The sequence below is a fragment of the Lepidothrix coronata genome, unplaced genomic scaffold (assembly GCF_001604755.1).
Source record: "Lepidothrix coronata isolate B3197 unplaced genomic scaffold, Lepidothrix_coronata-1.0 Scaffold179, whole genome shotgun sequence".
In the NCBI taxonomy this organism is placed as follows: Eukaryota; Metazoa; Chordata; class Aves; order Passeriformes; family Pipridae; genus Lepidothrix; species Lepidothrix coronata.
Window position 1 is genome coordinate 568,015 of NW_016690359.1, and position 12,838 is coordinate 580,852.

At 45.7% G+C, this 12,838-nt stretch overlaps 1 protein-coding gene across 1 annotated transcript in view; it reads left to right on the forward strand.

The window, feature by feature from the left end:
- The window catches only part of HMBOX1 (homeobox containing 1), a 102,789-nt gene that overhangs the window by 57,372 nt on the left and 32,579 nt on the right, over nucleotides 1–12,838 (forward strand). The window contains exons 3-4 of the mRNA XM_017830463.1: nucleotides 2,654–3,133; nucleotides 5,356–5,441. Coding sequence (XP_017685952.1) covers nucleotides 2,654–3,133; nucleotides 5,356–5,441 — 566 coding nt within the window. The remainder of the gene's footprint in view (nucleotides 1–2,653; nucleotides 3,134–5,355; nucleotides 5,442–12,838) is intronic.

Below are 12,838 nucleotides of genomic sequence, written 5' to 3' on the forward strand. Positions count from 1 at the left end.
AGAGAAGCTGTGGCTGCCTCTGGATCCCTGGCAGTGTCCAAGGCCAGGTTAGACAGGGCTTGGAGCAACCTGGGGTAGTGGAAAGTGTCCCTGCCCATGGCAGGGGGTGGAACTGGATGAGCTTTAAGTTCCCATCAACCCAAACCATTCTGTAATTCCGTGCTTGTGTGAAATAAGTTCTGTGTTGCTGGACGTTTTTGAACCATCTGGAAGGTCTTGTTTCTGTCAGATGTGAGTTTTTTAGTTCACAGGGCTAGAAGGACAAAAGTTCTGGGTTTCTACATCTGTGACAAATGGGAGATTAAACTGAATAATACATGTTTTACTATTAAACCTTGAAGAGTCTGTAAAGTAGGAATTTTGAGTAGAGGTAATTCTGGATGGAGGCTCTGGCTCATTAAATTCTCCAGTTCAACCTAGTACTTGAACACATGAAACTTGATGTTGGCAGATAAATGATTCAGGAAATGGTGACATTAGAAATACAGGTAAGAAGTGCCCAAACCAGGTTTATCTCTAAGGAAAGGCGAGTTGGCATATCCAGTGAAAACCATCTCAAGGCCAGATGTTTAAAGAGATCTTCTGTTTGAAAATGAGCTGTCACAGGGCCTTGCAGGCTGTGATGAGTCAGTAAGTCAGTGTGACACTTCTCCCAAAGCTTGGAGGAAAAGATTGAGCAGCCCTGCCTCCCCCAGAGGCCAAAGCTAGAACACAGAACACAGCGTCTGCTTCCAAATGCTCCTTGTCAAGCTGGGAACGCCTCAGTCTGAGATGCCACTTCCAAATTGTAGTTGTTACAATTCCAGTCAGTTGCTGGTCCATTCCTGCACTGCCTGCCCTGCCCTTCTTGAGCTGAATAATTTGGGTACTTGTCTTCTCAAATTTAAAATGGCCTGAATGGTTCCAGTAATCAGTTGTCCAAAGGACAGCACATTCCCGTTGGAGCCAAGCACTTATATGGATGTGGTCCGTCTGTCTTCTCAGTCATTTTCTTGGATGGGAGTCATCCCCTTGCCTTGTCCTCCTGCTTCCTTTTCTCTTGGATGGGAGTCATCCCCTTGCCTTGTCCTCCTGTTTCCTTTTCCCACGAAACAATGAAAGGGGTTCAGTAGTCGATGGATGAGGCCAAAGGTGGGACCATCTCCTCATTTCCCTATTTCCCAGGCTGCAAAAGGCATTTTTGTGGATTTGTGCATCCTGGGTGTGTAGGACCATGTCTGTACAGTTACACTCCAACTCCAGCTCTACTTAGCAAGCCAGTTCTCAGTGTTCTTCAGCCCATGTTACAGATCTCTAGTCACTCCGTGTCTCCTGTTGGGAACTTCTTTGTGCCAGTACAAAAATGGACATGAGGAGTCATCTTCAAAATCCGTGGACAGGAATAGGCAGCCCTGTCCCTGGAAGGTCCCACAGCCATCATCCCTCTCTTGGTTTTCACGGGGTCCTTGGAATCCTTATTTGACTTTTCTGAGTGCTCACAGGGATGGTACATTAGCTCTGTCACGTCTCCTGGAGTTTGAGTGATCTCCTCACCCTGCTCTCCTGCAGGAATGGTAATAAACCCTTGACTCATAAGAAGATTCACGAGAAGGATGGAAAATGCCTTGTTCTCCTTGCCAAGTTCTGTCTGCCCTCCATCTGCCATCCCTTCTTCTCAAGATCTAGAGCTCTGAAGGAGGTGATCTTGTTGTTTGTGTGCCAGTTGGATCTGTAGTGAGGAGACTTGGGAAAGAAAAGAGATTGAGGGAGCATATTGTGATTTTTTTCTTTTCGGTTCCATGTCTGGGCTATGCAGCAAATCCATGTTCATTGTTCTGGCACCTTGGGAAGCTTAGGAGTTAAAAATGCTTTTGATGAGCCACCAGAATGATTGAGTTACATGAGAGGGCTGCCTTTGGAGGGGAAAAGGCTGAAGACTTATTTCTTTAAATGAAAGCTCAGGAGTAATTGGATGTGCTGCACTTTCCTTGTCAGGGCAGGCGATCCGTGACAGCGTTCCAGGTTCAAAAGTTCCCAACTTCAGAAATCCACCTTCAGAAACGGGACTTCAGTCAAATCAACTTAGGTCCTACAGGCCACTAGAATTTCCGTTAGGTGTGTTTTTATCTTCTTTTCTTTTTTTTTTTTTTTCAAGGTTGCAGCAAAAGTTAGGGCAACTTGAACTCTTTGTAGTTAAGATTTGAAAGAGTCGAGACTGATAAATCTCACGTCACAGCCCGTTAAAACTTCTGCGGAAAAACTCAACCGCTGGCCTTGACCGAACAGTTTTGGAATGTGGGATTTCTACCTGGTGGGTAAATGGGGGCAAGATTTTGTGTGAAATCAATTGCAGCCTTAATAACTGAGCAACCACTGTCTCTGTAGCAGCAGTTTGTCCAAAGCAAAAGGGTACAAACTGCAGGTGTAGGGGATGCCAGGAGAAGAGGGAAATGCTGTTGGAGCACTCCAAAGAAAATAAGCCCTTTGTGAGCCTGGCATTTTTGGGAGGTTGCCTGCTGAGGTGGTTTGGAGGTGCACTTTTGTGCTGCCAGTTCTGTCGTGTGTGTGTGTCTTAAAGTTTTGGACCAGGATTGATCTTTGAGGCGTGTAAAGTACTTCCCGTGTGCCACAGTTGACCTGAAGCATTTGGTTTCCTGTTTTCCCTCGTTTTCAGCCTGCTGGAAACCATGTCTCACTACACGGACGAGCCAAGATTTACCATAGAGCAGATAGACCTTCTGCAGCGCCTGAGACGCACGGGAATGACCAGGCATGAGATCCTCCACGCTCTGGAAACCTTGGATCGCCTCGACCAAGAGCATAGCGACAAATTCGGGAGAAGGTCTGGCTACGGGGGCGGTTCCTACGGCAACAGCACCAACAACGTGCCGGCCTCCTCCTCCACGGCCACAGCCTCCACGCAGACCCAGCACTGTGGGATGTCCCCCTCGCCCAGCAACAGTTACGACACCTCCCCGCAGCCTTGCACTACTAATCAGAACGGGAGGGAGAGTAACGACAGGTTGTCCGCCTTCAACGGGAAGATGTCGCCCACCCGGTACCCCCTGGCCAACAGCCTGGCCCAGAGGTCCTACAGCTTCGAGGCCTCCGAGGAGGACCTGGACATCGACGACAAGGTGGAGGAGCTGATGAGGTTAGTGGAGGTCTTGTCGCTTGGATCTGTAGCGGGGAGACTTAGGAGAGAAAAGAGGTTAAGGGAGCGCGCTGGGATTTTTTTTCGGTTCCGTTTCTGGGCTTTGGAGCAAATCCGTGTTCGTTGTTCTGACACCTTGGGAAGTTCGGGAGTTAAAAATGCTTTTGATGAGCCACCAGGAAGTTTGGAAGGGCAGAGTGAGAAGTGCCTCAGAGGAGGTGTGTGTGTTGGAGGAGCGCTGTGGTAGCCACAGAGGGTGGGAAAACACTGGCCCAGGTTGCCCAGAGAGGTGGTGGATGCCCCATCGCTCCAAACATTCGAGGTCGGGTTGGTCTGAACTCTCAGCAACCTGATTTAACTGAAGATATCTCTGTTTATTGCAGGCCTTTAAAGGTCTCTTCCAGCCCAAACCATTCCATTGGGATTCAGTGATTATCAGGAGAGCAGGAGCTGCTTCAGAGCTGTTCCCTGCCAGTTCCCCAAGGGTCACTATCCCAGAACCTCTCATCTGCCTCTCAGCCTTGTGCAGGCAGCCCCTGGCCCTGTGGGTATCCCACAGTCTTGCTATTGGAATATTTTTGCCCATGCTGTGCCAAAATTGGGATTGCACCAATTTTCCACCTTGCTTTTATTTAGAAGAATTCTGACTGAGTGTCAACTCCCATGACTCCTCCTCTACTGCTTCATACCCCTTGTAATTCCTTCCATATAGAGGGAGAGTAGGGAATCCTGCTTGGATTGGTCAGTGCTTTCCAGTGGGATCTGCAGAGGATGGATGTTTCCTGTTTGTAATTTGTGGCAGGGATTTGCAGAGGCTGCAGGGTGGTGTAGGGAAATGCAAACAGTAAAGAAGAAAAGAAGTTTTCAGTCAGAGCCAGTTGTTGGTTTTTTTCCCCAGCCTGACCTTCCTTTACTTCTGGCAGCTTCTTTTTCAGGCAGAGATGAAAGGAGGGGATTATACTCCTGAGGATGAAAGTCAGAGTCAGTGGGCTTTGAGAGCACAAAAAAAAAAATAAGAGGAAAGGCCAAATGTCTCAAAACAATTTTGGTCATAATGCTGGACTATCTTTCCCCCCCACCCCCAAATTGCAACATTCACAAAGTACCTGTGTGAGAATTGGGGTTTGTAAGCTCCAGGATGGAAATATGTTTGGAGATTTAGGGTAAAGGTATGGCTTTTGAAGGAGAAGATTAGAGATGAGCAGTGAGAAAAGCTGATCACCCTCATTCCCTGCTGGATGAGGGAAGGTACGTGCAGCAGAGAGCCAGGTTCCCATGGCTGAGGTTTAATCATCCCATTGAGTTTTGGGTTCCTATGCAATAAGTCTCAGGTAATGCTTTTAGTGCTTATTTAAACCGAAATTATGTTTATTTGCAGGCATATGGAAGATGAGTGTTGGGTACAGAAATAAAAATGAACCCACAACATGGCATTTATTTTGCATTTAGATTTGCAAGCTCGAGTCTGCCTTGAATGCTGCTGTGAGGGGAGAAGGGAAATGACCAAATAATAAAGCCTAATAAAGGCTGGGTTTAATTGTCTGCCCTTTTCAGGAAGGGAGGGAGGAAGAGAAAGGCAAAATATGTGTTTAACGCAATCAAAATCTGCTGTATATCACAGTCCCTGTGCAACCCCCAATTTATTTGCTTTTTAGCACAGTTTTAGCCCCTTCTGAGCTACCTGTGCAGACCTTGTAAAAATCATACAAATACCTCAGTTCATTCAGTGCAAAATCAGGACTAAAGTGGAGGACTAAGGGGGTTCAGTGAGGGGACAGAGGTTGCAAAATCTCTTTTCCTTCAGATCTTTTCCTTGAAAGGCTGGAGGAGGTTGGTGTGTGCAAATTCATTTGGGTAACTAACCATGCAGCCCCTGCTATCCTTTATTTTTTATTTTTTTGTGCCTCATTTTTATGACTGAGGTTTTTATGCTGGTGTGAGAGATTTATTCATCCCTGTGTAATGAAACTTTGTACATTCCATATGGCAGTGCTGCACCTAACATGAATTATATGGGACATGAGTCATCCATTCTCCTGCTCCTGCACTCGGATCAAACGTGACACTTGTTAAAAGAAGTGTCCATTGCTGAGGCACTTGGACTGTTTGGATGCCAGCCTTCCCCACTCCTAATCCCCTAAAGAAAGGAGATAAAGCCCTTTTCCACCTTCACTTGGCCTGTCCCTCTTTTTGTGTGTCCTGTTGTTGTTTTGTTTTGGTAGGAGGGACAGCAGTGTGATAAAGGAGGAAATCAAAGCCTTCCTGGCCAACCGGAGAATCTCCCAAGCAGTTGTTGCACAGGTAACAGGTAAGAGCTCGGGGGGGGGGGATCCTTTCTGAATTTTGGGAAGCTGTGTCTAAACTACCTCTCAGAGCACGGTGCAGATGTTGGAATATCACTTGGCTTTCTGCATTGCAGTGCAGATCTGTCAGCTTAGTCATGATAATGTATGCCTTTGATTTAAGACCCATTGTCCTGCACATCATGGAACTTCCCCAGTGAATCACTTTTTCCTTTTTTTCCCCCATTTTTTTTTTTCCTGTGGCTTGTGCTTGGAGATTTTATTTTACAGCATTAAAATAAGCCCGAAGTTCTTATCTTAAAATGAAAACGGTTTTCCTTAATTCTTAAATTGTTTGTTGAGTGCAGCAAATAGATGCATATCTGCATCTCTGTGTATGGAGAGAGAGAGAGATAATATGCATTTATATTCTAAAAAGTATACGAATAGTCAGGAGATGCAGCTGTAACTGGTATCACTGCAGCCAGCAGTCGGATTATGAGAGTTGGAAGTTTTCTCCATCACTTAGTCACAGTTAAAATGAGATCTGAGTTTGAGGGGTGACCAGACCAGCGTTGATTTTACACAGGAGTAGTGTTTGTGCCCCCTGCCCTGAACCTTCTCTCTTTCACATGCAGGATGAGTGGACACACTGGAGTGATATCCCACCTTCCCTGGGTGTGTTCCCAGAGCTTTACACAAAGAGTGACAGAGTCCTGCTGCTCCTCCATGGGGTGGGATGTTATTAGTTCTCCTTTACAGGCTCACACTGCTTATCCAGAACACTGTGGCTGGAGGCATCTTCAGAATCAGTTTGGTTGGAAAAACCCTCCAAGACCATCAAGCCCAACCATACTCCCAGCACTGCCAAGGCCACCACATGTCCCCAATTGCCACATCCACACAGCTTTTAAATCCCTCCAGGGATGGGGACTCCACCACTGCCCTGGGCAGCTCCTTTTCCATGAAGGAATTGTTCCCAGTATCCAACCTAAACATGCCTTGGTGCAGCTTGGGGCTGTTTCTTCTTGTCCTGTCCCTTGTTCCCTGGGAGCAGAGCCCGACACCCCCCTGGCTCCCCCCTCCTGTCAGGGAATTGCAGAACCAGAAGGTCCCCCCTGAGCCTCCTTTTCTCCAGGCTGAGCCCCCCCAACTCCCTCAGCCACTCTTGCTGCTCCAGCCCCTTCCCCAGCTCCGTTCCCTTCCCTGGACATGCTCAAGCCCCTCAATGTCTGAGGAGGAAAACTTGATAAAATCCCAAAGCTCAATCCCATGTTACACCTCTAAGACTCAGTAATTTTTTAACCTAAGTTTGGATGAAGATCTTGAAATAGATATTTTTTAAGGCTCCTTGGTGACTGGAAATGCCAAATCAGCAGGAGGGAAGTTGTTCTCTTATATTTCCAGTATTTGAAATGTCATAAGAACCCATCTGTCTGGGAGTTCTGGATTTGCAGACAGTTGAGGTGGGCAGGCTGGAGCCACGGAGCCTGGAATTCCTTCCACGTCTCCAGCTCTTCTCTGTGATCTTGGGCAAAATTCCTTGTCCTTCCCTGCTTTCAATTTCATCTGGAAAATCATGAGATTAACATTTTGTGTAAATGTAAGGGATGTTTTCAGCCTTATCAGATGTTAGCACTAGTATTTCAATACTATAAGTCAAGTTGCTTAAATTGTACCTGAACTCAGAAATTTTGGTAGTTAGTGGGTCACTCTCCTGCTTTTGTGCATTCCCTGCCTGAGTATAGTCCTGGAATAACCCATCTCTGAATTAAGCTCTGTACAGCACCCTTCATGTCTACCAGCAAGTCAGACCATCTTCCCCTGCAGGAGGAGCAATGCACAGAGGAAAAAACTGCAGGAAAGGAGTCTTTCCAAAGCAAGCCAATATTTCTTCTGGTCAGTGGGGCCACTGAATCAGAATCACCACACCAAAACTAATGTATTGATGAAAGGAATGGATCTAATTATAATTAACTAGGTGGGCACATGTCTCTGATACCCCTGGGTCAGGCTGTAGGAAAGTCAAGCCCAGTCTCTTCACAGCTGGTGGTTTTTCTCCTCCCATCCTGAGCTGTCTCTCTTGGATTTCAGTTGGCATGAGGTTGGCATGTAGCCTTTGGGAGCTCAGATTGTTTCCTCCTGTGAATAAACGACTCCATCCACTTCAGACATGGCTGACTAAATTTCACACCCATTCCACTCAACTCAAGGGGAATCCAGGATGAACTCCCACAGTGATCAGAGAAATATTGGAAGATGTCACTGGAGAGAAGGAGGAGTGAACTAGTGGCACTGTTTTATTATCCTGTTGTCAGGCCAAATCAATGGGAAACCATGTCGATCTTTGCAGTTGATCTGTGTCATCCTCTGTGGGAGGGTCCCAGGAGCTGATTGATTACAAATATAACCCACAACCCTGTGTAAGCAGATGTGTAGTACTTGCATGCCACCATCAAGTATATAGTTATGGCTTATCTGAAAGAAATAGTGAATCTCAGAGATGTTTGAAAGGACCAGATTAAAGAGCGTGCTCAGCACTACCAGGGAGAAACATCAGCTTCCTCTCAAAAGCACAGAGTGGTGAGGAGGGACTAAAATAGCTCAGGACAGAGATCCAGAGCAGAGAGCACGTGTCCCAGGGCTCTCACTTCCAGAGTTTTTTAGGCATGATGGGTGCTGGTTGACTTGTGTGTTCTTCAGATGTCTCCAGCATCCAAGAGGCTCCTGAGGAATGCCTGGAAAACCGCTTTTGGTTCATTAAAATAACAGTTTGTACAGACAGAGGCAATGCTTTGCAGAATATATGATCCCAAATGGCATCATCTCAGTATTTACAGCCTTAGTCTTACTGGTAAAGGTGTTCTGTAAATAGTTACTTATACAAGAGGCAAATGAATAAATGAGCTTTTAGGCTTCAGCCCTTCTGCTCCAGGAAGAGGCAGGAAAGAAAAGAGAAGTGTATGGCTGGCTCTGAACTCTCTCAGGAAAGTTATTTGGCTTGGCTGCCCCTGCTGCCAACTTTGCCCTTTCCCTCTCCACCAATTCCTTTAGTACTCTAAAAAATTCCTTGTGTGTGTAATGGGAGAGGATCATGGCATGGGGAGGGGGAAGGCAATAACAGTGAATCTGAACAGTGATATTGGACCTTTAGCTTGGAGCCCAGACCTTGGCTGCCTTGTCTTAATTGTGGCTGGGTTTGAACCGGCCAGATTGGACGTACAAGTGATAAACTTGAGCTGAACCGATGTGTTTGGATGTCTTCAGGCTGCAGATTTCTGATCAGCTCCTCAGAGGCTGTGATGTTTCCCCAGTGCTTACGACCTTATTTATCCCCACTCTGTAACTTGCTGTGCTCTGCCCTTGGGGCAGAAACTTGCACTGCAACTTGGACCCCTCGAAACTTCCATTTTGCCTTATTTTGCTAATTCTTCGAGCTCCTCTTTCATTCAGAAATCTATTTCTCCTTTTTCTCATCTTAATTCTCCTATTGCAAAGCACTTAACAGAATCCACGTTCCTACCCCAGCCTCTGCATCAGTAAACAGCTTTTCCTTTTGTTTTTCCTGCTGTAGCACAGGGGAAGTGATGGAGAGGGAGGATACATGACAGAGGAACATGGAGCTGAAGGTTAAAGTCAGCTGTTGCAGTAGAACAATTTTTTAGGCTCTCTAAGTCCATATAAAATTACCAGAAACCTTAAAAATGATTTAGCTAATGAATCTGACGGGAAAAAATTAAACCTGGAAGACGTTCTATGGTGTACTGAGAGGGAAGGTTGGAAAATAGTAACAGAGTATTAAATGGTGACTTGAAAATAAAGGAATGATTGATAAGAAGCAAAACCTTAACATAACACTTATTAGTGCTGGTCCTAAAAACAGGAGCTGCTTTTTATAGAAACTTTTTTAATGGTGTCTGTAATAAGATAAACAAGAAGCACTTGGGTTGGGCTCTGTATAAATAATCTCCTACTGATAAGAAAAATGACAGTATAAACAGGAGCTAATAATAGTTCCTGCGGAATTTCCTATCTTGGATTTGGAGCTGCTTTTACCAGGAGCTGCAGCTTTGCTCAGGGTGGGGGTTCAGCCCCATGTGGGGCAGGTGAGGGGCCAAATTTTTATCAGCCATAATTTGAAGTCTTGTGCTGCAGTTTGCCTTAATTGCCACTGGGCATCAGTTGAGTTCTGGTCAGAAGGCAAAGGGTAAAAAGAGAAATGTAAACTTGCTAAGAGATGCTGCCCGAGCTTCCAAATGGGGCTGGGAAGTGGGGGAAATGTTTTCAGGAACTGTCTGTTCTGTGCTACAGTAAAGAAGAGAGGGAGGAGTATTCAGGGATGAGCCCTTTGCAGGTGGGAATAAATATTTTGATGGATGATGCCTCTGCAAGGTTTGGAAATACTACCTTTCCCATTTTTTACGCATAGGGAGTGAAGGAACACAAAAAATAAAAAAATCCTTATTTTCCTGAGGTTGCAGAGCAGAAATTTCAATTCAGATTTTTTAAAAAACCAAACCATTTAAAAAACCAAAACAAACCCCAAGAATAAAAACGCAGAGGCCATTCTTTGTTGTTTTTTTTAAATACACACAGAGCTTTGCAGGGTGCAGTTCTGCTCACCTTCCCAATTATTCTGCTGGTACAGCCCAGCCCTGTCCTACTGTCTCTGTCTTAACTGAGATGAGAACTCCAGGAGTTGGCTTTCCATTATGCTAAACACACACAGCATCCAGTGCAGTGGAGGGCAGCCTTGGAGCACTGCTGGAGCAAATAAAATCCCTAGAGGTTTGGAACCTACACACAGGGATGCTGAGCAAATGCAAATACAAAGGGAAACTTAACTAGTCCTGTTGTGTGAAGAGAATTCAGAAAGTTGCTGAGTTACTGATCATCTGAAATGGCATGCCACTGGATTTTGAAAAACATTTTCCTTCCTTCCTTCTTTTTTTAAACTCATGACAACACAGGGAAAGCTTTTTTTTCCCCCTGTGATTTTGATCTTTGCAGGTTTTCTGTAAACAAGCTTTGCTAATCTCCTTAAATTGATAGGTGTCCTTTGCAAGCACTTGTTCTGTGGATGTAGGACTTTGCTTACAAAGTGAAGAATTAAAACACAGTCAGTTACTTTCTTCTCCGGGTCTGACGTGTTCCAGGTGCTTCTAAAAACCTCTCCTGAAAGAAACATGAAAGAAATGCAAAGCAGAGCCGCGGAACAAATCTGTGAAGGTGAAAACCAGTTCCCAAAGACTCGCTGAGTAGCAGCGTTGAGGGTTATGAGGAGATTTGTACTGCAGATACCAGTTACCTCCTCTTGATGCTGTGCTTTGCCATTTCTTTTATGTATTTGAAAGGGAAACTCTTTCCCCAGGTAACTTGTGTAGCAGCCAGCAGGGCTGGCCAGAGGAGTGAACACGACCTGCCACCTCCGTGGGGTTTATTGTTAGGAAGCATAGCCTGCCACGGGAAGGAGTGATGTGTGACACAAGAAGTCAGCATTTAAATTGCAACAGCCCTTTGTGAACACCACTTTTCTTCAGTGTTTTCTGTGAGAAAACTATGTGTGCTCACAACCACGTGTTCGTGGCCCCGCTGTTGCTGGGCCCAGAGGATGACAGTCTTCCCCATTCAGTTTGGGAGTGAATTTCCTCAACACAGCTGGATTTTCAGTACTCCAGAGAAACTTATTTCATTAAGCTGCTTCTGGCAGCAGGAGGATTTCTTTTTCTCCTGCCAGTGCAATTTCCTAGAGAGGAATGATCACAGACAACGTGCCGGCGCGGTCCTGGTGGCAGTACCTGGCCCTGGCCCTGAGGCACTTGAGATGCAACAAACTCTGACGTGACAGTTTGGGGAGGGTTGTTTTTTTAATTGAAAAGAGTGAAGGATGGATTTGTATTAGGACACTGGGATATAGGAAATCCTGGATCTGCTACAGACTTCGCACGTGACCTTGATGAGTGAAGCTGTTGAAATGTGGTTTTTGGGCCTCTAAACCGAGCTGAGGTACAGATAAGTTTTATGCCTTAAGAACATTTTGCAGAAGCAGCTTTGTGAACTGTGAGGACTCGCAGTGAGTCGAAGGATCAGCTGCTGTGGCTAAATGACACCAGTTATTTTGCCACAGAAGGATTCCAGCAGAGGTACAGCTCTGTATTGGAGGACTTTGGTGCAGTTCAGTACCTTGTGACAGTGCAGAGTTGCTGGTAAGACAGATACAGGTTAAAAGATGGGGAAAGACATTGGAGCAAATCCAGAGAAGGGCCATGGAGATGATTAGAAGGATGGGGCACCTCTCCTGTGAGAACAGGCTGAAGGGATTGGGGTTGTTCAGCCTGGAGAAGAGAAGGCTCTGGGGAGATCTTATTGTGGCCTATAAGAAAGATGGGACAAACTTAGCAGGGCCTGTTATGACAAGGGCTAATGTTTTTAAACTGAAGGAAGATCAGTTTAGATTAGATAGAAGAAAGAAGCTTTTTACAATGAGAACAGCCAAACCCTGGCACAGGTTGCCCAGAAAGTTGGTGGATGCCCCATCCTTGGAAACGTTCAAGGTCAGGTTGGATGGGGCTCTGAACAACCTGACCTAGTTGATGATGTCCCTGCTCATTGCAGGGGGTGTTGGACTAGATGACCTTTAAAGGTCTTTTCCAACTCAAATTTTCTGTGATTCTACGAAAGTGGACATGGCAACACCCAGCTTGAGTCTTTTGGCTCCTTCCCCTTTGTGCTGTCCCAAGCACATGGTCTGGAGCAGTCACGTCTGTACCACGTTGTGACCGTGTCAGGCAGCCTTGTGAGGAGAATTCGGATTTTCCACTTGCCGAGGACATCTAATCTCTTATTTATAATTTTTATCTAACAGTGCTCTGTGTTTATGTCTTAGTTTGTTATCCAAGCACTCAGCACACACTAATTCACTGCAGTAAGTGTAAGTGGACCGTAGTAAACAAGTAAATGTGTGGTGCTGTTACCCAGTGATTGATGGGAGCTGGGCAGCCAAACCTTCGTGTCCCACAGCACTGTGTTCAAAAAATGGCTTTTATAAATCGTAAGAGTAGGTCAAGAGCTGCAAATTTTCGAAACTTGGTCCTTTCACCAGTGATCAAGCATCTAGCTGGCATGATTTCAACTAGGCTCTTGAAGCCTTGGTCTGGGCCAGAAGATATCACCAACTTGAATTGACTTCTTTTGGTATTAACTTGTAACTTCCACTGTTACTTGATGTAAACTTGGCAGGATCTAAGATTTCTGCTTGGTTGAATAATTCCACTTCCCTCGTAATATAAACTCAATTTTAGATCCCAGTGTGGGCCCTGGGGGTAGGCAACTCTTGGCTGCCCCAGCTGTTCCTGAGCTCTTTCAGTTGTGGGCAAGGCAGTCTCTGGGAATGGGTTTTAAGAAAATCAGGGTCTGTTTTGTG